This window comes from Miniopterus natalensis, chromosome 3 (genome assembly GCF_054644295.1).
Source record: "Miniopterus natalensis isolate mMinNat1 chromosome 3, mMinNat1.hap1, whole genome shotgun sequence".
NCBI classification, from domain to species: Eukaryota; Metazoa; Chordata; class Mammalia; order Chiroptera; family Miniopteridae; genus Miniopterus; species Miniopterus natalensis.
In genome coordinates this window covers 51,055,015-51,079,217 of record NC_142083.1, presented here as the reverse complement: position 1 = coordinate 51,079,217, position 24,203 = coordinate 51,055,015, and the positions used below count along the sequence as shown (strand labels likewise).

The 24,203-nt window shown below is 35.4% G+C and overlaps 1 protein-coding gene and 1 long non-coding RNA gene across 2 annotated transcripts in view; one reads left to right on the top strand and one right to left on the bottom strand.

Annotated features, from left to right (window-relative positions):
* LOC107539607 (uncharacterized) overlaps window positions 1-24,203 on the bottom strand; it is a 308,699-nt gene that overhangs the window by 221,682 nt on the left and 62,814 nt on the right. The gene's annotated exons all lie outside the window — the stretch shown is intronic.
* The window catches only part of ELL2 (elongation factor for RNA polymerase II 2), a 74,688-nt gene that overhangs the window by 7,882 nt on the left and 42,603 nt on the right, over window positions 1-24,203 (top strand). The window contains exon 2 of the mRNA XM_016216152.2: window positions 8,051-8,098. Within this exon, the coding sequence (XP_016071638.1) occupies window positions 8,051-8,098 (48 nt within the window). The remainder of the gene's footprint in view (window positions 1-8,050; window positions 8,099-24,203) is intronic.

Below are 24,203 nucleotides of genomic sequence, written 5' to 3'. Positions count from 1 at the left end.
TATACCTGTCTTACCAGACTTCAGCAGCATTCCATCCTGTTGACCACTCCTTCCTGCTGGAAACACTATCCTGATTTTCCTCCTGTCTCCCTGTCCATTCCTTCTCACTCTGTTCTGCTGACTAGCCTCTGCTTGACTAGCCTCTGAATACTAGAGGTTCCAGCTCCTTTCTCTTTATTCACTCTTCTTAGGTGAACTCATCTAGTCATATGGATTGAAATGCCATCTATATGTTAATAATTTCCAAGTATCTCCAACTCTGACCTTCCTCCAACAATAGGCATTTACTTCCAACACCTCATCTCCTTATCAGGTATCCCAGACTTTGCAGATCCAAACACAATTCTCAAACTTACACTTTCCTGAGTGTTTCCAATTTTAATAAGTGGGATCAACTAGTAATCTTTGATTTGTCTCCTCTTTTTTTGACTTTGATCCATCGTAAAGTCCTGTCAGTCTTCAGTCATCTAAATCTAACTCCATCATCCCCATCACCTAGCAAATGAAGACCAGCTTCTTAGCCAAATATACGGTCCTTTATATTTGGGCTCTGCCTTCCTCTCAGACTCTTCTCTCATTAAGTTCCTCATAGCACATTGTACTACAATTATAACAATGTTGTTTTGTGTTTCTGCCCTTTTTCAATGTGCTCTACACTGGAAATGTCTTCCCCCCAAACTAGCCCACACTTACATCTGACCATTGTCTGCTTGGAAAATTCCTACTCATCTTTCAAGCTTCACTCACTTCCTCTATAGGATCTTTTCCGATCCTCCCCACAAAGATTTAACTGCCCCTTTCTTCTCTCATGACATTAAATCACTTCATTGTAATTGCTAATTTACATATCTGCCTCTTCCTTACCCAATTACACTTTATTTTTTATTTCATACCATCCGACATTTTTCCTGGTACATAGTATACACTCAAAAATGTTTGTGGACTAAAAAATAAAAATAAAAAAAATCTAACTCCATCAATCATCACCATTCCAGTCCCACGCACCATCATCTCTCTTGAGGACCACAGCCATGGATTTCCAGCTAGCTTCCAAGCTTCCACTCCTCCCCCCATAATTTATTCTACACCCAGCAACCAGAGTGATCTTTTTAAAACATTAAGTATGATCATGTAGATTCCTGATTTCGAGCTTTCTAACAGCTACCTTGTAAAAGTGTTTTTGATGCTTCATTTTAGCAATTTCTAGTATTTTAAAAATAATCTCCATCTTTGAATCCAAGCTTATTTTACCACTTCTCCTTACACTTCTGCTCTAGAGATTATGATCCCAGGGAATAAATCTTCATTTACATTTATAGTCAGATTTGATATGTAAGGTTGTTTTACAATTATAAAGCCCACATTAAGCTCTCTTTAGAAAAAAAATGATAGGACATTATGCTTCAAGTATTGTTGGTTTAAAGGCTAGAGTAACTAACTTTTTGGCTGGTTGTTCAGTTTAGATTTTTGCCTTCTATGTTCCTTTAAGAGCTATTTGAAATAGAAAGACTTAAGACAACAATAATTTTAAAAAAAATTTTGCCTGCATCAGCTACAGTTTGCCAGAAGCTATCTTTCAAAACAAGGATTGTTTTAATAGGTTAAATTTTTTACCTTCTTACTGGATAGTGTTAAATAGATTGATTAAGTTTTTGACCTCTTCTCACTACTATTTTGTAATCCCTTTGATATTTCACTCTTTCAATGCTATAATGGCCAGAAAGAAATTATTTTTTATTCCATATGTTATTTAATCTGGTTCTTCTAAATCTGCAGAGAAAGAGTTTCTCCTACAGGTAAGGTTGGATTGACTCAGAAAGCAAATATTAGATTTTGTGGAGCTTAATGACTTTTTTTTTTTTTCATCTAGTAAAAGATTTGGGGCACAGAAGGAAACACCCTTTATTAAGGAAGCTTTGGATTATCTCTAAATTTCACTTTCATGCTGTCATTCTAACCATATTACCAGTTTATGACAAGAACTGAGTATATTTGATTTCTTCATGATCAACAGTCTGATTTCCTGTTCTGTTTCCTGCTTTAGCTCCAATTTTCTTTCTTCCTCTTCTCTCCCTGCCTAGTTTTTTTTTTTTTTTTATTACAGTGGTTAAAACATAATAATTAAATAGTCTTTGGTTTCTCTCAGGAGATGTTTTAAAGAACAGAATAAAATGACTTTTTAAATTAAAAAATCATCAGCACAAGTTATTAAAATAGTATAATACCTCTTTTAGGAAAAAAATATATCTATTTTATACAAGTTGTATCCCAGGGAAATAAATACTTTTTGCTATTTACTTGCACAAGTGAAAACAAATTCAGGTGTCTGATATTTTCCTTAAACAATAGGGCAAAACCAAAACAAGTGATCCCCTAAAATCTCTCAATTCTTATCAGTTATTAATCTCTAGCTTTCAGATGTTTCACATTTTATATAACTATTTTAAGGAGGGGCAATAGAGGCTAGCTGTATAAAGTGCAGGTAAGAACACAGTTCTTAAAGTGAGACAGGCCAGGGTTTGAGTTTTAGGTAACTTACTAGCTATGTGGCCTTAGGTAATTCATAGGATTTACCTGAGAAGTGGAAATAATTGTATCTACCCCTTAAGGGTATTCTGAGAATTCCCAGAGGTGATAGCAAAAATGATGGTTGTACCTGACACATTTTAAGCACTCAATAAATAGTGACTAGGTAGCTATAATTGTTTCTTAAAACAATCTCATTTAAAGCAGTCACCATTTATAGAGAGTTTCTGGTTTTGGCAAAGTACCAAAATTATATTTGACTTTGGAATTTTTTTTTAGTACTTGAGGATATTTTTTGCATTGATTTATAGAGAGTGGAAGGGAGAGAGGGAAGGGGGGAGAAGGGGAGAGAGAGGGAGAGAAGTATCGTTTGAAAAATGCCATATATCATATTTGGCCACCTATATTTGAATGATCTTTTAAAATTGAAGTTAAAAAATGTACAGTGAGTTCAGGTCATGTTTGTGCAGTTAAATTTAGGCTTAAAACATTTAGATAAAAGACTAGCAGGCTTGAATCATTTAACTTATTTTGACTTTTAGAACTTATTCCTGGTAGCTATCCCATTAACATAGTGGTCAGATGCATAATAAGTGATATAGAGTCCTAGCTGCCTTTTGCATCTTTTAAAATCTAAAATTGGGATTAAAATCAATAAAGCATTTGAGGTTCTCTTATGTATTTTTCTCTTCTAGGTTGTCAGATATCTTAAAGGAGTTTTTTTAGTAACAGTGATCTTAGGTTTTCCAGTTTGGATAAGTACCCACAATTAGTCCATAGATAAGGGTTTATTATTTTTTAAATGAAAAATGCCAGCACAAATATTTATTATACATTGTCCTTATAGCAAAAAAACCAAAACCTATTATTTTAAACCAGAAACCGGACTTTGGAAATTGTAATGATTTTATGAAATTCGTTTTCTTTGGAAACAAAATGCCAGAAGAACTGAATGAGCATTTATGGGTATTTAAATGTTCATCACTACAAGGTAATTTGCTATAGAGGGAAGAAAAGGAAAGGGTTCTGTATTTGAGATTCAGGTGGCTGGGTTTAAGGTCCAGCTCTGCTAATCACTAGCTTGATGATCCCAAGCAACACACTACCTACTGGAGACTCATTTATCTCTTCCTCTGAAATGAGAACTAATGATGCGTTCTTACCACCCAGGGCTGGTTTTAGGAGGTTCACTTGAGACAATGGGTATAAAAATGCTCTGTGCATTACAAAACTATGTTAACAGAAATTATCATTTTTGTTGAGTAATCAAGCAATACAAATAGAATGATAAGCATATCAAGAGGTTAGGTTCTAAATTCAGTGATAAGGCAAAAAACTGGATAAAGTCAAAATTACCCTTGAAAGTTTCTAAGTTGATGTAAAGCATAGTTGTACTTTTTCGTCTATACAACCCTGAATAGTAATCTGTAAGGTATATAATGTGTATAGTGTGTACCCATATATAAAGAGAACATGGCCAAATAATTTTATTTTTTTAGCTGAGCATAATGCAGATAAATACTTGTAAGCTAAATATGTGCTCCTCTGTATCATAACAACTAGGAGTAAGACAACCTATGAACAAATATACCCCCCAATGTAGTAGTGTCGTCGTAGACACAGGCATCTGGAAAAACAACAGCTAACAGGAGTTAACTCAAAGTGGGCATAAGCCAGAATTAGCAAAATGGTGATAGCAGTGTTTTGTTTGGCCTGAAGAAGATTTAACTGTTAAAAATTTTGAATCCTTTCTAGGTTGGACATTTATTCTTTAGGTGTTCACTACTACTTGTTGCTTTGCTCCCTGTCTCACATTTACCTGCCTTGTGTTATTAAACACATTGAGTCTTTCATTTCTGCTATATCCAAAGGAAGGCCTAGCTGGGGAAATTAATCTTAAACCTGAATGTTAAGTGAGTGATTAACATGGATTGGCAAAATGTATTTGGGAAGGTATGCCAGGTTGAAGGAACAGGAAGGAGTTAGAATAATAGAGAAGAAAATGTTCACAAAACAGACAAAAAGGTTAACATGGCTGAGCCACAGTTTGGAGGAAGTATAGGATGAAATTGGTTGGTCCTGTAGAAGGCTGGTCTGTTTTCTATGTGGAGGAGTTTGCTTTGCTTTGATGGAACCCACTGCAGGCTGTGTAACATGCTCCAAGTGGTGTCTGAGAGAGCTTCTGCTAGCTATTTGAATGATGAGCAGCATTTGGAAGGAATTGAAGGAAGGGAGGAAGGCCTTTATCTAGGTGCTTGGTGATAGTGGCCGGAAATAGGCAGAGGCTTTCAAAGTAGAGACTAGGAGCTTAATTTGAGGAAGTTTGGGGCCGACTGGCCAGAGATGATGGTTGGGAGCCCTGGAACCACCTTTGCTTCATTTTTCTTTAGTGCCTGGTAGTCAAGCTTTCACCACATTTTATCATTCTTTCTTGGGAATGTCTGCTCATTCCACCAACTCCTATTTGCTCCAGATGAAGTCATACTAATTTAGGCCCTTATCATCAGAGTATTTATAAATAAAGTATCCCCTGGGGCTGATCTCTAATCCTTTACCCTAGCCATAGTCCGTCTATCTCCATCTTTCCTACATATGACTGAAGGAGCTACTTTCCCTGAAACACTTCTTTCAACAACTTGCTTTCTTGTTCCAAAAATTAGAAGAGCCTCGGATTGTTTATCAAGTCAAAGGCCCTGCCTGAAGGGGTAATGGAGGAGATTAGGGTAGGGTTATTTCACAGGGTGATGAACCTTTTGAAAATCCCAGAGGTCTGAAATTTAAATTACTGCCCATTCTATTTATTCTGTAGTGGGTAGAAGCGAAAACTGAAGACAGATTTTGAGCCCAAGGAAAGATTAGACAGGGATTTCCAGGCCCAATTCTTATCCTTTGTGTAGTGTTTCAAGTATGAAGAACTCTGTACGCACACAGACACTTGTCCTCTACCCCCATAGTAGTACTCATTCCTGTCTCCTTGCTTTTCTGTTCAGGCAGGGCACTTCTCCCTGGAGTTTGTATTTTCTAAATTGCTATCCAAGATCCATCTTTTCCGCAAGACCTTTGGCTTTTTTAGTATATTTTCTAACCCATACTCTTCTCTCCTTTTTGATAGTTCTTACTACACCTCCCGGTAGTACTTAGCTTAGTATTTAATAATTCTCTAATGTTCCCCAACTAAAATGTGAACTCTCTGGCATGAAGGAATAGGCCCCCACACTCTTGAGTCTCCCATAGCAGATGTGTGTGGAGCACAAGGTAGTAGAAGAAAAGCAGCATAGCAAAATCAGAGGATTGAGTCCTGGGTTCTGGTCCCAGGTTAGTTAGAAATAGGGCACATTGCCTGTGGGGGATGGGCATTAATTATATTATCTCTGGATTCAGAATTCTGTGATTCTAGTGGCCTCCAGTTGACTAATAGAATATGGTGGGGTTGGTGAGAGAGGAGACTATAAATTAAATGTAAGGTTGTGAATCTAGAGAACCAAAAAGATAGAAGTAGCCTTGATTAAAAAAGTAGGAAAGAGGTTCCAGTTTAGGGGGTAAGGTAGGGTGGTTTAATGTTTTCCAGTTTTGCTGTCATTGAGAATTTCTAATGCATAATGTTTTAGGCAGTTATCATGGAGAGATGCAAGTTGAGGAATAGAAAAGAGATGCAGAGTCATTCCCTAGCAGACAAGGTGAGCCTCCAGGAGGGAGTGGATCTAGAAAGAGGAAAGGGAAAGGTACTAGCTTTTGAAATGAAAGACATGATCTAAGAGCTAGGAGGGCTGGTGTCCCTAAATGTAAAGAAAACAGTGATAGCCAGTGGACAAGTGAACAACTTGAAAATTGAGAAAAATTAGCATTTATTTGACCAGGAAGAATAGATGAACTTAATAGAGAATTTCAAATTTCATTGGTGAGCTGAACACAGCTTCTGCGTTATAAGGAGTAAGGGAGGTGAGTGTAACCAGCCTCAGAGATGTTCAATGTTTGCAATTTGAAGGGAAGCCAGGAGGCAGGGATGATGGAAAATTTATTAAAACTGAAGCCTGTACCTGTGTTACCCAAATTGTAGGGCCACCTTACTTCTGCAGGAAGAGAGGGCTCTTCTGTGCTTCTACAGGCACGTTGCCATTAGTTCAGTAAGAAGTCTAGCTATGGAAGGTAGGTTTGGGTAGGGTTTTCTCTCTATAAGGAAATCCTAGCATTAAATCTACATTTTATATTTTCATAAAGACCATGAATTAAAATGAATCGCTACTAAAAATTATTTTAAAATTTCAACCATTATATTTTTATCTTCCCTTTTTAGAAAACCCACTTCTCACACACCAAGAAAGAAATTTGTTACAAGTAGTACTTTGAGCCTGCTGATTAAAGTTAAATGATCATTTTAGGGTGGTAAAACAATGACAATAGTATCTACTATAATGTTTTTCTAAAGATGTTTATCCATTTATATAAATAATAATAGAATGGTTCATGTTACCATGTGCTTTTATATCCAGATGACCTATCTTTTAAGAAGTATTCATCCTTCTTTCTCTTTAGTTTATTGTAATCCTGATAAATAAACTTTTAAATCTGCAGAGAAGTTTTGGAAAGTAACTGAAAGTAGTAGGTAATGTGCAGTGGTTGAAGGGAGGGGCACATGGGCACCTGCCTCTGTATTTTTATTGGAGATCAAGATGAGAACAGAAACCACTGTTTCTGTTTTTGTGCATTGGATTTGGATATAAGGGTGTGAAGAATAGTTTATAGTCTGATATGTTATAATTAAATGTTACCCATATCTGATTTCCCTGTGAATTTCTGTTAACAATTTGGAAAAGCATTCCCATAGAAAAACATACCAGTAACTTTAGGTATAGGAAATCATGCCTGAGGCTATGGTAGATATTTACAGTTTTAGCTTTTCTTAAAATATTAAAGCTATGAGAGCTCATAATAAAACAAAATATTGTTCTAGAAATTATAGCATTCTATTAGTGAGAATCCTGTGAGAAAATTGGTAACCTATTTGACCCTTAACTAAAAACTAATCTCTGGTAAAACGTGAGAAAATAGAAACCATAGTTCAATCTCAAATATGTTAATTTTATATTTCTTTAATTTTTAAGTATTTCTTTAATTTTATATTTCTAGTATCCTGTTAGGGTTTTGCAAAGTTCCTCCAATTATCTCTTTCGTATCTCCACCCCTTTTAAAAACATATGAAGAAACTAAGCAAGAGTATGTTTTTCAGTGTAAAATTGAATTAGTATACTAATCATATTTTTGCCAAATCATATCGATCATTTTCAAAAACCTGATTAGCTATACTGCGAAAGATACCTTTGATTGTATGATTCAGAGAAATGTCAATAGTGCGCTACTGTTTATTAAGGCATCTTAATAAAATGACATGTAAGCCTAATATAATGAAAAGGTATTTTCACAGACTATAACACTGACCAAATGCACAGATTTAAAGTTTAAACATTTAATTCTGTTTCACAATAATCAAGTTTAACCTATTTGTTTCTTTTATTTCTTTTAACAGAATTTAATTCCTTTTCAACCTTCAATTCAGTTCCAAGGGCTCCAAGGGGTGAGTACTCATTGATTTAGCAAGAAAATCTATTATTCTCACACAGTTATACTTCTTAAAATTTGTTTTCACCTGTGCCTCTTAATGTACTGTCACTCATATTTTGTGAACTTTGTGATTAAATTTAAATTTCTGACACCTTTAAGACATTTGAATTACTTCTTTTCTCAATTTATTTAAAAAATAATTCAGCCCTAGCTGGTTTGGCTCATTGGTTAGAGTGTTGGCCCTCAGATTGCCGGGTCCGATTCTGGCCAAGGGCACAAACTTCAGTTGTAGGCTTGATCCCCAGCTTTGGTTGGGGCTTGTGTGGGAGGCAGCCAGTCAATGTGTCTCTCTCACATTGATGTTTTTCTATCTCTCTTCCTTCCACTCTCTTTGAAAAGCAATGGAAAAACTATCCTCAGGTGAGGATTAAAAAAAAATAATAATAATAATAATAATTTAGATATACTTATTGACAGTACTTTTTCTGAATTATGGGTAATTGCATTTTTTAACCATTTTATTGAAATATAACATACATAAAAGTATTATGAAAATGTTTTGTTTACCATAATTAAGTCATAAGGAATTAGTAATTTCAGGCAAGTTCTGATTATGTGATTGTTTTGTGTGTTTTTTTTGTTTGTTTGTTTTTTAAATATATCTTTATTGATTTCGGAGAGAGGAAAGGAGAGGGAGAGAGAGACAGAAACATCAATGATGAGAGAGTCATTGATCAAGCCCACAACCCGGGCATGTGCCCTGACCGGGAATCGAACCCCGATCACCTAGATCCTAGGTTGACGCTCAACCGCTGAGCCACACCCGGCGGGGCACTGTGTGGTTTTTTTTGTTTAATCCCCACCAGAGGATATTTTTTTCTGTTCCTTTTCAGAGAGAGTGGGAGGAGGAGAGAGAGAGAGGGAGAAAGAAACATCGATGTGAAACAGACACGTCGATTGGTTGCCTCCTTCATGAGCCCCAACCAGGGCAGGGGATTGAGCCTGCAACCAAGGTACAGCAGGTGCCCTTCGCTGGAATCGAACCCGGGACCCTCCAGTCTGAAACAACGCTCTAACCACTGAGCAAAACCGGCTAGGGTGTGATTGTTGTTTTTATTAACAACAATTCTATTTAATTTCTTTGATTGTACATACTAGGAAATGAAATGTATAAATAGAAGATTGAGTTTTTCCAGTACACAGAATAAACAAAGGGTTCCGTTTGATTGATGCATTTAAAAACATAATGAATGACAACTAATAAAATGCACCTATGAATTTTGTATTTATAATAGATGATAACCTTTATAGTAGTGTCAGTATTATATAATTATTACTATTAATATTTAATATTAATAAATAGGCTCAATCATTCCTTCACCTAAATTAATATGCATTTCTGAATTTGTCTCTATACTGGCTATAGTATGGAGAATTGGAATATCTGTAAATAGATTTTAGAGCTATAGAGAAAAGGCAAGTTGGGTAGGAGATTGTATTTCTGCTTTCTGTAAATCTACATGCTTGTGACTTTTTATCATTTCACAAAATGTAAAAATTCAATGTAAATAAATCCAATCTTTCTAAATGTTAACTTGAAAACAAGAGCTAAGAGGTTAATTATATCATTCAACACCAACTAGGAATACTTTTAAATCTTGCGTAGTGAGTGCTAACTTGAAAGAGATGTTTGTATGTGTCAGGGCTTTGCTATATGATAGCTTTACAAGGACATCCTTTTTCTCCCCCAGTTACTGAGTGCATATGAATGGGATCCTAATTGAATTTTGTTTTATAGCTTTTTAAGTAGTCTTTAGCACATGTTGATTGCTGATTCTATTTTTGAGGTGTTCATTTCCGTTGTTTACTTAAGGCTTGAGTTTTCTGGAAAATTTTAATGGTATTAATAATATCTGAAAGGATGTTCCAGAGGCAGGCCCTAGTCCATGTGCCCTGGAAGGTTCCATAGATTCAGTAAAGTGTTATGTCGAGGTAAGAAATGTCCAAACCTGTAAGAATTTTTATGACTTTATTTGAGCCAAACTGACGACAGTTGCCAGGAAGCAAAATCTCAGTGGATTGAGAAAATGCTCCAGAAAACTGCAGTTTATTTTTATTTTGAGTGTATGTTTATTAAAGCTGGAGACAGTGAAACAAGGAAGGCTTAGCATAGAAGAAGCAACTGGAGAAAGCCTAAGCAGGGCTGCTTTGGTTCACTGGGAAGTCAGAGAAAAGGGAGCCTTGGAGACAGGTTCCAGGGGTCAGCCCAGTATGATCTGCTGCTGCCCATTGCTCCCCTGGTTGCAAGTCTTGTGGGGACCCTTAGAGTTTTAGGAGGTACATGCCTGAGGGAGAAGAAAGGTGTGGGCATGCTCCCAGCTGGGAGAGTGAACCTAGTTTTACCACTTGTTTAATACATCAGAATCAAAGGGGAAGATGTAGGGGGTTAAGTGAAATTCATTGGTAATAGGTTAGGGAGATGAGAGAAAGCAGAGCAGAGCAGGAAATCTCTGGGATTTGATAAAAAGTAAAAGGAATAGACATATCTTTTACATAGGTGGCTATGTTAACAATTAACATGATAATAACAATGAGGGGCTCTGTAGTCTCCTGCTCTGGTGGGAGATTGTGCCCAGAGGGGTCCGGAAAAAGGAAATTAACCCAGACATTCCAAAGGTATGTTATCCTAGAGGCAAAAAGACAATAGACAGGCTCAGTTAAGGTAAAGATTGTCCTTTGTCAAGAAAGATACTGGTCTTGAACATGACTCACTTATAGATGGAAAGTTTTAATTTCAGAACATCCTATGTGGTTGCTTTAGGTCTCAGAGTTTATAAGGCCCACCATGCAGGCCTCCCCTGAGCTTGTCAGGTTTATATGTGGCCCCTTTTTCATTCACAGTTATCAGGGAGGAGAGAGCAAGACCTAGGAGAGGAGAGTAAGGTTTGAGCTGCTTTTCCCTCACTAGCAGCTGTCACTTTGGGGTCTGCTGCTTCCCTTAATTCTCTCTCCCAGTTGGAATGTGGAGGCCAGGGCAATGCAAGTGAAGAAGATTTTCTTAGGCAACACCAGGTTAGACTAAATAATGAGGAACCAACATGTACAGACTTTCAAACTCTTGATTCATGCAGACACATGTAGCTTTTATCAGTCTTAAGGAATATGGTTTTCTCTGGTATACCAGTTGTCCCCAGGCCCTAGGAACCATTGGAAGGCAGGCAATTTGTATTTGAAACCTTGGTAATCCTTTTCTGAATTCTCCTACCTACTTCCTCCAAGCTTTTCTGTCTCACTTTCCCCAGTTTTTGCAAGCTCCATTCTTTCTACCTACTCTATCCTCACCAGAGTACAGTTCACTGATAAAAGTAATTTGGATATAAATGACTGACAAGTTTAAATCTAATGGGTGTTTGAATTTTAACAGATAAGCCTTTTAACCCAAATGAATGGTTATTGGGTTTGGTAGAGTGGAAGGTGGAGGGCTGGGTGGAGAGGAAGCTGCCAACTGACAACTGGGATACTTGCCCCTACCTTGATTATTCCGGGTTCTGTCTCCTTGACCCCTCCAACCCCCACACACTTTTTATTATTCTAACTGGGAACAAAATATATGGACTCAGCATTGTTTCAGAGCCTGCAGCTGCATTCCACCCACCCCTCCCCCTCCCCTTTGCCCAGCTTTCACCAGCCCTTTGGGACTTAGTAAAAACAAAGAATCATTACAGGGGAGAGAGTGGATTGGCACAGCCCACAGGGAATACACAGGGCCACGAATGTAAGGGTCTTCTGTGCAGTGCTCCTCTTTGTCTGGAGAGGCATGATAATTTAACATTGCCTGTGCTGATTGCTTTAGAAACTCTTAAGACTTGCACTTAGAATGTTCCTGTGTGGAAAATGTTTAGGACTTTAAAATGGAAGGTTTAAATTTAGTTCCCACAAAGATTACTTTTTCTTAATGAGAAGTTTTAGCTGTCTTTTAATATAGTGTTTCAGAAACTTTGAAAAATTTCCTAGAAAGGATTTGGCAAATCTAACAAATTTACAAGTTTTACATCAAACGTGATTGAAAATATACAACTATTATGACAATATTATATGTAGGCATATTTGAAGCATAACTAAAATGTTGCTAAAATATCATTTTACAAGTGAACATTTAGTGTTAAATATATATCCTATTTCTCTGATGCTGAGTACTGCACGGTTATGTTCTTGTTACTAAAGTAGTGTCTTTAGAGGGTCAGAATTTGGGTCTTGGCACGTTAGCTTTTAAGCATATTTACTTTTGTGCCTGAACATGGTCTCTTAGATTGAAATTTTCTTCCAAATAAATGCAGAGTGAAATATTAAACAAAGTATAGCAGTATACTGTCAGAGAATAAAAATTCTGAGAATCATTGGTTGTCTGGATTTTTATTATCACAGTTTGACAGCGGCTTTTATAGCATAAAAAAATGTAAATTGTGTCTTTCACAATTCATTTCACCCCTTCCTTTTAGAGGAAGAGGGTGCTCAGGGAACTGAATTGTCATTGAAGACCTTTTATGGAAACAGAAAGAGGAGGAAATATCTGTAGGAGCAGTTGATTGTGATTTCTGAACTTCTGAATATCAGGAGCTACATAAATCAGCCAAAAATGCCTTCCTGACTTCTCTGAAGAGTATGGGTCAACTAATTATCTTTACAGTTTTAATCCATACGTATGATGCTCACTTACTAAAGATTTCCTAGAATTATACATTTCTTTATACTATTTTAATTGGACAGAAAATGTATCTGGTAGGATTCACCTCAGTATTGAGGTGTTCAAGTTACAACATTCAGAGGAGTGTATTGGTATAATACACCCAGCTTCCAAAAGCTACATCTTTATTGTCAGATAAGCTTTATACAAATCAGAATAATTCTGTCTCTCATATTTTTAACTGAAATATGCTGAAAATGTGGCAGGTAGAAAATTTCTCAAAATATGTGCCCCAGTGCAGTTTTAAAAACTAAACCTGTATTTTTATGTTTGCTGAATGTTTCTTGTCTAAAGACACACATTATGGAGGCAGACCTGTAACTACACTCCATTCCGCCTGGGTAAAGTTCTCCCCACTATTACTGCACAGCTTTAAAAGGAAAGGTGCTGGAAGCCAGTTAAATCAGTATTTTAAAGTAATGGCAGTTGTAAATGATGAAGTTATCTACTAACAATTATTTTTCACAATAAACTGTGATCAATGGATGTGCTAATAGTTTTATTGTTCTGCTTGTTTCTTATTAGTGCACATTCTTTTAGCCCCTACTAGTGGCAAGTACTTTGTTAAGTGCTTAGTGTGCAAAGAAAGATACAGGGATGGGTAAGACATGGGCTCCACCCTCAGGGCACTCAGCCTGACAAACATACAGACTAATACTCAGAAAAGAATTAATGTAGAGCTTATCCAGAACCCTCCACTGCGAACTTCTGTAGAAACGGGAATGTCAGGAACAAGGCTTATGTATGTATTTCTTATTGGTATGAATCAACGTTTTAAACAAAGATTTCAGTAGATGAAAAATATTGTATCTTGGCAATAGGTGTGAAAATTCCAGAAGGCCTATTAAAATATATGTGCACACATACACAAAAAGGTAGATCTGTGGTATATTTATAATTCAGACAAAATCTGAAATGGCAAGGTTTTGTGCAAAAAATATGGGGCAACATCTGCTGATGTGTGGCAGCCTTGCAGAGTGGACTTGCCTGCAGGGACTCACGTGCAGGGAATGATTGCCCCAGGGCAGTGAGAAATAGTGTTAACCTTGTGACAGTAAATGGGATTCCAGACCCCTGTATTATTAACTCAGTATTTGCCATGAGACTGTTGCTCCAAAATTCTAATTTAATTGCCTACTTCAGACTCAGTAATCCCAGAGGCTTTGGAAAACAGAAATTAGTTTCATGTACATAATTTAGAAATTATTTTTAAGAAAAGGACTGAAAATAGAAAATATTTTCTATAAGTACTATGTAGTGTCTCCTATAAAATACTGAGTCACACACACTTTTCCAGGAATAAACAAGGAATAGCCAGCCAAACAAGTTTTAAATGTATGTCTTCCTAAAAGGCTCAGTGACCTGAAGATTAGTCAGCATTTAACTGCTAACTTTAAAGGCTTTGAATAGTGCTATAAAACTCTTGCAGTAGAGTCATTGACTCTAAAGAACAGAGGTTGGATTTTTCTTCTCTTTCTTTTTTTTTTTTAACTTCCAAACTTAGCAAAGCATTTCAAGTTTTTTTTTAATTGTTTATTTTCCTTTGGCAGGCTGGGAAGAAGATTGGGTCTGAAAAAACTAAATTATACAGTATTTGAAATTAGTAGGCAATTTCAGCCCACCTGCAAATGCTTCCTACAGACTACCCTTCTCTAACCTACTTGATACCTGGGAAGCAAAGATAACTTTCAGCTTGAAACAGCAGCAGGGATAAAAATAAATCCCCAACACTGCCATCCGTTCTTAGATGATATGCCTGCACTCTGACTGCTTTCCCTGCTGATTTTGGTTTGGCTAGCCCACTGGTTTTGCCAACAGTTGTGTTTAGTCAGTCTGCTCAAAGGTTGCTGACTAACAGCTAACTTTATACATCCTGCTCTGAATGTAATTAATAGTAGAAGGATGTTAAAATTATATCCTTTTGTAATGGTAGTTCTGTTTTAATTTTTTTAATACTACAGTGGCTAACATGTAAATAACATTTTAATATTTGCATTGAATTATAACTCTAACCACATGTTAATTTACTAAGGTATCAATAAAATAGAAAATTATCTAATTGGAAAGAGATAGTTAACTTTGGAATATATCAAAGATTATATTATATAGTATATATTATAATTTTATGTATAATATGTAATATATAGCAAGTATAATTATACTTGTATATGTAAAATCTCATATTTGGCCAGCAGAATGGTCTAACATTCTAGAAATTCATATTATCTCATTAATTGAATCATAGTTTTGAGCTATTTGTAAATTGACCAACTTCTCTATTTTATGTTGCCACACTCCTCTGTCCTTGTCTTTCTGGATAGGAACTAGCCGCAGGGTTTCTCAAGGAGAGCAGTGAGCTAAATTCACCATCTATATCTTTACACCTCGGCCAGGTACCACTACAGGCACTAGTGACATAGGCAACCCAGCCTACCCCCTGCCCTGGAAGAGTGCAGAATGGTGGAGGGTTGGAGGGTGTGTGGTACCTGGGGAAACTATTTCAAAAGTACTCATGGACCACAGCCTCACACAGGCTCCGTGTGAGCTGCAGCAGATGAAGCCTCCCAAAACATGATCAGGAACAGCAAGTGAAGGTGAAACCATCCTGCTCTGCCCTTCACCAAACTGCACTCACTTTGGAAAGCAGCAACTGGAACTCTTATTGAAATCTGTAGCTGCCACAAATACTATAAATTGCATTCTTAGCAATGAGTTAAGCTTACTATCTTCATTCTGTAAACATTATGAACACTCACTGTGTACCACGCACCATGGTAGACAATGCCTAGATAGAGGTAAATGGGACCTTGAAATACCAGCTCTTTTTTCTGATTGACATCATCTATTTGTCAATAAAATCTGCCAGTGATGCCTTTGTTTTGTTTTTTTGTTTTCCACCTAAAACTGAAACTTGTAAAGCTGAGTCATCTATGTTACAGACATTGTCACTTTAATATAATTAATTTAAGCTTGGAAAACAATCTTTTTATCATTCTATAACACCTGTGGTTCTTATAAGTAAACCACCCCTAAATTTGAACCATGAGCATTATTTAAATATCTTTTGACCTCTTACTATGTGTAAGGCCCTACCCTAGGTACACAAGATGAGCTTATAAGAGCTTTCTTAAATGGAAGTCAAAATTTAAAGCAGGAAAAAACAATTTAGCATAGTATCTCCAAGCCCAACATCTTATTTCAAACAATATTTAACACACAAACACACACACACACAGAGGGGGAGAGAGAGCAAATGCTAGATGCTATTGATTTCAAGGTGTGTTTTCTTTTTAACACTGAATGTCTTTGGAATTGGAATGCATCTCATTATCAATGGCATCTTAGTATTGTGTCATAGTTTGTCAGCATTTTATATTATGCAGTGGAACTTAAAATCATGAACTGTTTTACAATTGCTGGCATCTTAGATATAATTAACTACAGCAATGCAGTGGAAGTAGAGAGAGTTCCTATGTTCTGCAATTAAGAGTTTGTCTAAATAGAATCTCTTCAAAGTTTTATTTCCTGACCCCGCTCTTGACTAACCTGCTTCTTAGCTTAATATGTTAAATAATCTGGAGAATTTATAGGTAAGGTATATTTTTATAACCATTCTTACATTGTGATTTAAACTGGAGGGAACAAAAGTATAGAATTGAAATGTACTCAAATTTGTTTTTTTGCTAAAAACCTTAACTTATAAAAGTAACTTGTTTCCAAAACAAATTCAGAAGAAAAAAGTTACTGACTTGAAAAGCCCACAGTCTTGCTTTGAGGCTAGTGAATTTTCCCTTATCAGGCTAATAATTTTCAAGTCTCTCTTGCCTTATAAATTAGTATACTGTATTTAGCATAAATGCACAATTATCTGTTCTATTATTTTGTATGTAGATTCCAATTATTTTTCAATATTTATAGCTAAATTTATTATTATATGCTAAGAACCCTTTACTAAGCACTTACATCTATTATTCTCATTTAATTCTCACAAGAATGCCATAAAACAGGTACTCCCATTTTGCTGATGTGTAAACTATGGCTCTCAATTTAAATTACTTGCTGCGGCTCACACAGTTACTGAGCGAAGGAGCCTGCACTCAAATCTAGGCACCTGATTCCAGAGTCTGTTTTCATCACTATATTGATCCACCTGCCTACAATAAATGTTCAGTGAGCATTTTATTCATTCTTACACTCACATAAACATTTGTTAAGCACCTAGGAAGGGGAGAGGGATGATTAGGCAGGTCTCAGATAGGAGGTAATGTTTGAGCTGAGGTTTGAAAGGTTACCAGGAGTTGGCAGATCAAAGAAGGAGGAAAATGCTTTTCAGGCTTATAATTCATCATGAGCAAAGTGGTAAACAGGTGTGGCAAATATTCCCACCTTCTTAAGGAATTTGAATTGCACCTTAGAGATCAGTGCTTCTCATCTATAAAATCTCCCTGGGGATCTATGATAAGGTCTGGAAATCTGGACTTCAAAATTTTTCCACTAGGTTTTCTTATGATTGCTAGGTTCACTGTGATAGAGAATATGATAAGAATGTCATATGTATAGGAATATATGTACATTCTCTTCTCAGAGGAAGGTTCATAACTTTTATTATTTTCTGAAAGGGGACCTCTGACCTCCCCAGTAGGAGAAAACTACTTGCAGTAGGTGTATTCATTAAGAAACAGTTCATGAGAAGAAAAAACATTTTACATTGTGATCCTTTACCACATACAGGTGTACACATTCACATAGGTAAAACACAAGTTTCATAGCACAAAATTTATCCCTTACCACTGTACTCTAATATTTTCTATTCTATTTCATTTTAAAAGAATCCTGGTCACAGTCCCCTAAGTTAATGTTGTGCTAAGAACCATGTCTTACCTTCCAGTGGGTCGGAAGCTGTAGTTTAAAAAACACTGCAGGAGATTATCATCCATTTAAAAAGTTTTAGCCAGTGAGTCATATAGTTAGACTTGCAATTTAGCATGCTTATCCAGTAAGCTACCTTGACTTAGTTATTCTTTATATATGGGAAGGAAGGAAGAGGAGGAGTTAAGGATGGCTCCATATATATGACGAACATTTGGTTGGATAGTGAGGCCATTATTCAAGATCTGAAATAGATGAAAGAACAGATTGAGGCAGGAGACATGGGGTGTGTTTGGTTTGGGACATGCTGTACAGGTGTTGAGGTAATACACCACACCTCATTCTATCAAGATGGAGCTGTCCAGAGGCATGGGGATTTGGAACAAAAGGGTTTTTCAAGAAGCAACACCAAAAGACATTTAATAGGATTTAATTATACTTGGAAGTCCAGTAGTGAGAAGAAAAAAAGGTGTATTTACAAATGGAATTCTGTTATAAAGTTATATTTAAGGCCCCCCCCCCCCACTGTCAAGAATACTGGTTTACCTGTGAACACTTTTGAGAATTGGTACTTTTAATTACTGACACTTAGGGAATTTGCAGCTCCTGTTGCCAAATATTGTTCACACTAATTAAGAACAATGGTAAGCTAATAGAGAAATTGGCATATTGATGCAATGGAAAAGTAAAATACAGTGATTTAGAGCTCTGTGCAGCATGGTAGTTAAAACTCTAAGTGCGCAGAAGACTACATATGCTGTGACACCATTTTTATAAAGTCTAATAGGAAAAATCAAACTATGTTGTATAGGTATATACACATGTGAAAAATTATTAAAAACAAAGAATGATAATTGCAAAAGTTAGAGAAGTTGTTACCTCCAGTACAGAAAGGCAGGCAGAAAGGCTAGGAGAGGAGCAGATGGGTAGGTATATTATTGCTGATGTTCTATTTCTTAAGTTGGGCGGTGAGTTCACAGGTGCTCATTATGTCATCAAGCTTTATAACTATCAAGCTGTGTTTTTTTTGTAGAAACAAGTATTACATAACTTAAAATTTGTTTTCATTATGATTAACTTTAAATGTAATTTGTCATCTTCATGGATTAAATGAGGAAAAAAACCTCAAAATTTATCAGTAGATGCCCAAAAGGCATTTAATAAAAATTCAATATTAAATCTGGATTAAAACTTTAGATAAGTAAGTAATAGAAAGAAGAATTCTTCCTTAACACATAAAAAAATCTTTGTCAAACTAATAGCCAGTTACCATATTTAGTGCAACAGAAATATTCTTATTGTTAGCAATAAAATACACATGCCCACTATCATCTCTGTAGTTTAACATTGTTCTGAGAATGCTTAGTAATGTTATGGAAAAGAAATGAAATAAAAGCTATAGATAATAGATAAGTGGGAGCAAATTTACCAGTATCTGCAGATAATCCAAGTGACAAGGTTAAAAACTCTAAAAACATATAAGAGTTTCTTCAGTAAGGTAGATGGTCAGTTAAGAAATAACTGTTTAAAAATCACTAGCAGCCTAATAGTGAGAGGATAGAGTGAAGAGAAGTTTCTTTTAAAATGGGAGAAATCATCAGAATGATTATATAGGGTGAACCAAAGAAAAATACACACCCACTTTGAATAATTATAAAGGCCTTGTTATTAAAATACATTTCATTTTTAAAATTGAGCTATCAGCTGTTAAAATGTGTATACATTTTTTTTGAGATGTATATTCCACATAAAAGGAAGATGTGATATTTGGCTTTCTCTTTCTGACTTATTTCACTCAGTATAATGCCCTTGAGGTCCATTCATGATGTGTGTGTACACACACACACAATTCCTTCATCCATTCATTGAGAGACACTTGGGTTTTTTCCTATATCTTGGTCATTTTAAAAAAATGCTGCAGTCAATATAGGGGTGCAGATTCTTTTCGAATTAGTGTCTTCATTTCTTTTGGATAAATACCTAGAAATGGAATTGCTGGATCATATGATAGTTCTACTTTTAATTTTTTGAGGAACTTCTATTCTGTTTTTTGTAGCGGTTGCACCAATTTACTTTCTCACCGACAGTGCACAAAGTTTCCCTTTCTCCACATCCCTCGTTAGAATGTGTTATTTCTCGTTTTTTGGATAGTAGCCATTTATTTAACAGGTGTGAAGTGATATAGTGCATTGTGGTTTTAATTTTCATTTCCTTGATGATTAATAATGTAGAGCATCTTTTTTTGTACCTGTTGATCATCTGTATGTCTTTGGAAAAATGTCTATTCAGATTCTGTGGCCATTTTTAAATTAGATTGTTTGTTTTGCTATAGCTTTGAATGAGTTCTTTATATATTTTGGATATTAGCCCCTTATCAGATATATGATTTGCAAACATTTTCACAAATTCAATAGATTAGGTTGCCTTTTAATTTTGATGATAGTTTCCTTTTCTGTGCAGAATATTTTTAGTTTGATGTAGTCCCATTTTTGTTGCTTTTGCTTTTGGTATCAGATTTAAAAAATTATCAAGACCTATGTCAAGGAGCTTACCACCAATATTTTCTTCTAGTTTTATGGTTTCAGTTTTTACATTCAGTGTTTTATCCATTGATTTCATTTTTGTGTATGATGTAAGATAGTGATCCAGTTTCATTCTTTTGCATGTGACTCTCCAATCTCCCCATCGTTTATTGAAGAGACTATCCTTTCCCTATTGTATATTCTTGGCCCTTTGTCATAAATTAATTGACTGTAATGCATGGATTTGTTTCTGTGCTCTCTATTCTGCTCCTTTGATCTGTGTGTCTGTTTTTATGCCAGTGCCATGCTGTTTCAGTTATTATAGCTTTGTAATATAGTTTGAAATCAGGGAGCATGATGCCTCCAGCTCTGTTTTTTTCTTTCAGATTGCTTTAGCTATTTTTTTGTTGTTGTTTTTTTAATGTTCCATACAAATTTTAGTATTGTTTGTTTCATTTCTGTGAAAAATGCCATTGAAATTTTGATAGGGATTGCATTGAATCAGTATTACTTTTGGTAGTATGCACATTTTGACAATATTAAGTCTCCCAATTCATTGGCATAGAATATCTTTTTATTTATTTGTGTCTTCTTCAATTGCTTTTTTAAATTTCCTTTTCCTTAATGTCTTCTTCAATCAAAAGACATAGAGTGGCTGAATGGATTAAAAAACAAGACCCATATATATGCTGCCTACAAGAGACTCAGGTCAGATATAGGAGCACACAGAAACTGAAAATGAGTGGATGGAAAAAGATATTCTATGCAAGTGGGAACCAAAAGAAAGCTGGAGTAGCTATACTTAGAAAGAATAGACTTTAAAATGAAGACTGTAATAAGAGACAAAGAGGGGCATTATGTAATGACAAAGTGGTCTATCCAACATGAAGATATAACATTTGTAAAATTTACCCAACATAGGAGCACCTGCATAAGGGAGAAATAGACAGCAATACAATAAGAGTAAGGGGGCTTTAATGCCCCACTTATATCAATGGATAGATCATCCAGACAGAAAATCAATTAAGAAACATCAGCCTTAAAGAACACATTGGACCAAGTGTACTTAACAGATATTTACAGAACATTCCATCTCAAAGCAACAGAACACTCATTCTTTTCAAGGGCACATGGAACATTTTCCAAAATAGATCACATGTTCGGCCACATGTCAATAGGTCACCTGTTAAGTCTTAATAAATTTAAGAAGATTGAAATCATAGTAAGCATCCTTTCCAACCACAATGTTATGAAACTAGATATTAATTACGTGAAGAAAAGTGGAAAATTCACTAATGCATGGAGGTTAAACAATATGCTACTGAACAACCAATTGGTCAAAGAAGAAATCAAAAGAGAAATAAAAAATACCTTGAGACTAATGAAAGTGTAAATACAACATACCAAAATTTATGGGATGCAGCAGTTCTAAGAGGGAAGTTAATAGTAATAAATGCCTACCTCAAGAAAAAAAAGTGTCTCTAATAAACAATATAACTTTACACCTGGAGGCACTAAAACAAAAAACAAAGCCCAAAATTAGTGGAAGAAAATAACAAAGTTTAGAGTAGAAATAAATGAAATAGAGACTAAAAAGACAATAGAGAAGATCAATGATACCAAGAGCTGGTATTTGAAATGATAAACAAAACTGACAAGCCATTAGCTAGACTCAACAAGAAAAAAAAAAGAAGACTCAAATTAAATCAGAAATGAGAGACATGTTATAACCAATATCACAGAAATACAAAGGATCATAGGAGACTACTGTGAACAATTAATTGTATGTCAACAAATTGGACAAACTAGAAGAAATGGATAAATACCTAGAAACATACAACCTACCAAGATTGAATCAGTAATCAAAAACCTCCCAACAAACAAAAGTTAATAGTCAAATGGCTTCACTGGTGAACTCAACCAAACATCCAATGAAGAATTAATACCAGTCCTTCTCATACCCCACCAAAAAAATACAGGAGACAGGAACTCTTCCAAACTCATTTTATGAGGCCAGTATTACCCTGATACTAAAACTAGACAAGCATGCCACAAGAGAAGAAAATTACAGGTCAATGTCCCTGATGAATACAGATGCAAAAGTCTTCAATGAAATTTAGCAAACTAAATTCAGCAGTACAGTGGAAGGATCATACATCATGATCAAGTAGAATTTATTCCTGGGGTGCAAGATGGTTTTTAACATCTGCAAATTAGCCAGCGGGATACACCACATTAACAAGATGAAGGGTAAATAATATGATCATCTCAATAGATGCAGGAAAGGCATTTTACAAAATTCAACATCTATTTGTGATAAAAACTCTCAACAAGGCTTAGAGGAAACATTCCTCAACATAGTAAAGGCTATGTATATGACAATCCACAGCTAACAGCACACTCAACAGTGAAAAGCTGAAAGAAAGCCTTGTCTCCAAGATCAGGAACAAGACAAGGGTGCCCATCCTCACCACTTTTATTCAACATAGTTTTGGAAGTCCTAGCCAGAGCAATTAGGTAAGAAAAAGAAATAAAAGGCATGTAAATTAGAAAGGAAAAATTAAAACTGTCACTATTTGAAGTTGAAATGATATATAGAGAAAACCCTAAAGACTGTAAAAATAATCAAGCAAAAAACTGTTAGAACTAATAAATGAGTTCAGTAAAGTTGCAGGATACAAAGTCAATACATAAAAATCTGTTGTGTTTCTGTATACTAATAATGAACTATCAGAAAGAGAAATTAAAAAACAATTCCGTTTGCAGTTGTATCAAAAGGAATAAAATACTTAGGAAATAAATTTAACCAAGGAGGTGGGAGACCTGTGTACCAAATGCTGTATATAAAATGTCATAGATGGTTATTTACTAATGATGTATATTTATTTACTATAGGTATATCTATATTTACTATGTATCTATATATTTCCTAACTGTGTTCTAATTACATATAATAAGTTTTTTGAGATACCAAGTTTAAATATGTCAAGAATCCAAAAGAAAAATTGAATATTCAAGGTTTAAAAAACAGGTTGACAAGGAAAATGGTAAAGGCAGGTCTTGGGAAGTTATCTCTAGCTAGACACCAGCTAAATATTTTGTTAGTCAACTCCTTGGTAGAGTTGCTTTGTCATCTATCAGTGGAGAAAGAAAATGTTCTCCCCATCTGTGATCTTTTTCCCAAGTAGAAGGAAGGTACAGGCAGAAGTGCTGGTGTTATCAGTGGCTTGGGAGAAGAGGCTGCTTTCCTTTCTGAGTTAACAGCTGACATTTTGGATTAGGGGTATTGTGACTTTCCCTGGGGATGGGTCAGGTCTAGAAAGTTCAGATTATAGGAATGAAAATTAATAGTCAGTTGAATTTTAAAAGTTAAGGTTCTTAGGAGCTGCAGGTAATAAAACAGAATGCAGTGGAGAACTGATTGAGGAGAACTAAATTGGGCCCATGGCATTAGTGGACTGGTATTTAAGCAGCCATAGTAAGAGAACAGTCTTTTATGATACTTAAGAGTGTTTAATAATCACTCAGTTGTGTTAGGGATATCTTATGTTAGAGTGAGAATATAAGGCATAGCCATACTGATGAATATATTAATACTCTACTAATCAATACTAAGAAATTCTTTCTAATGACTAATCTGAATGCCTTTTAGTTTTTTCTTAATCTAGTTGTGTTAGTAATTCAGAGTGTGTTAAAGTCAGCCTTTACAGATTAGGAAGGAGGGAAGGTACTTGAGGGTGTTTCATTTCCACTAAACAATAAAGATGACATGTTTCCACAGCTGTTTGAGAGTTTTGTATTTTACTAAAGAAAAACCTTATACTAGGGATGTTTGGTGTTTGTTTTGCTTTTATTTATTTATTTTTTAAGGAAGATAATGTTCTGCTCCTCAGAGAACTTGAATAAGAGAATTAATTATGAGTCAGGATTAATTTTGGATAGTCTTATAGTATTTCACAATTTCTGAGTCTGTAAAAATAATT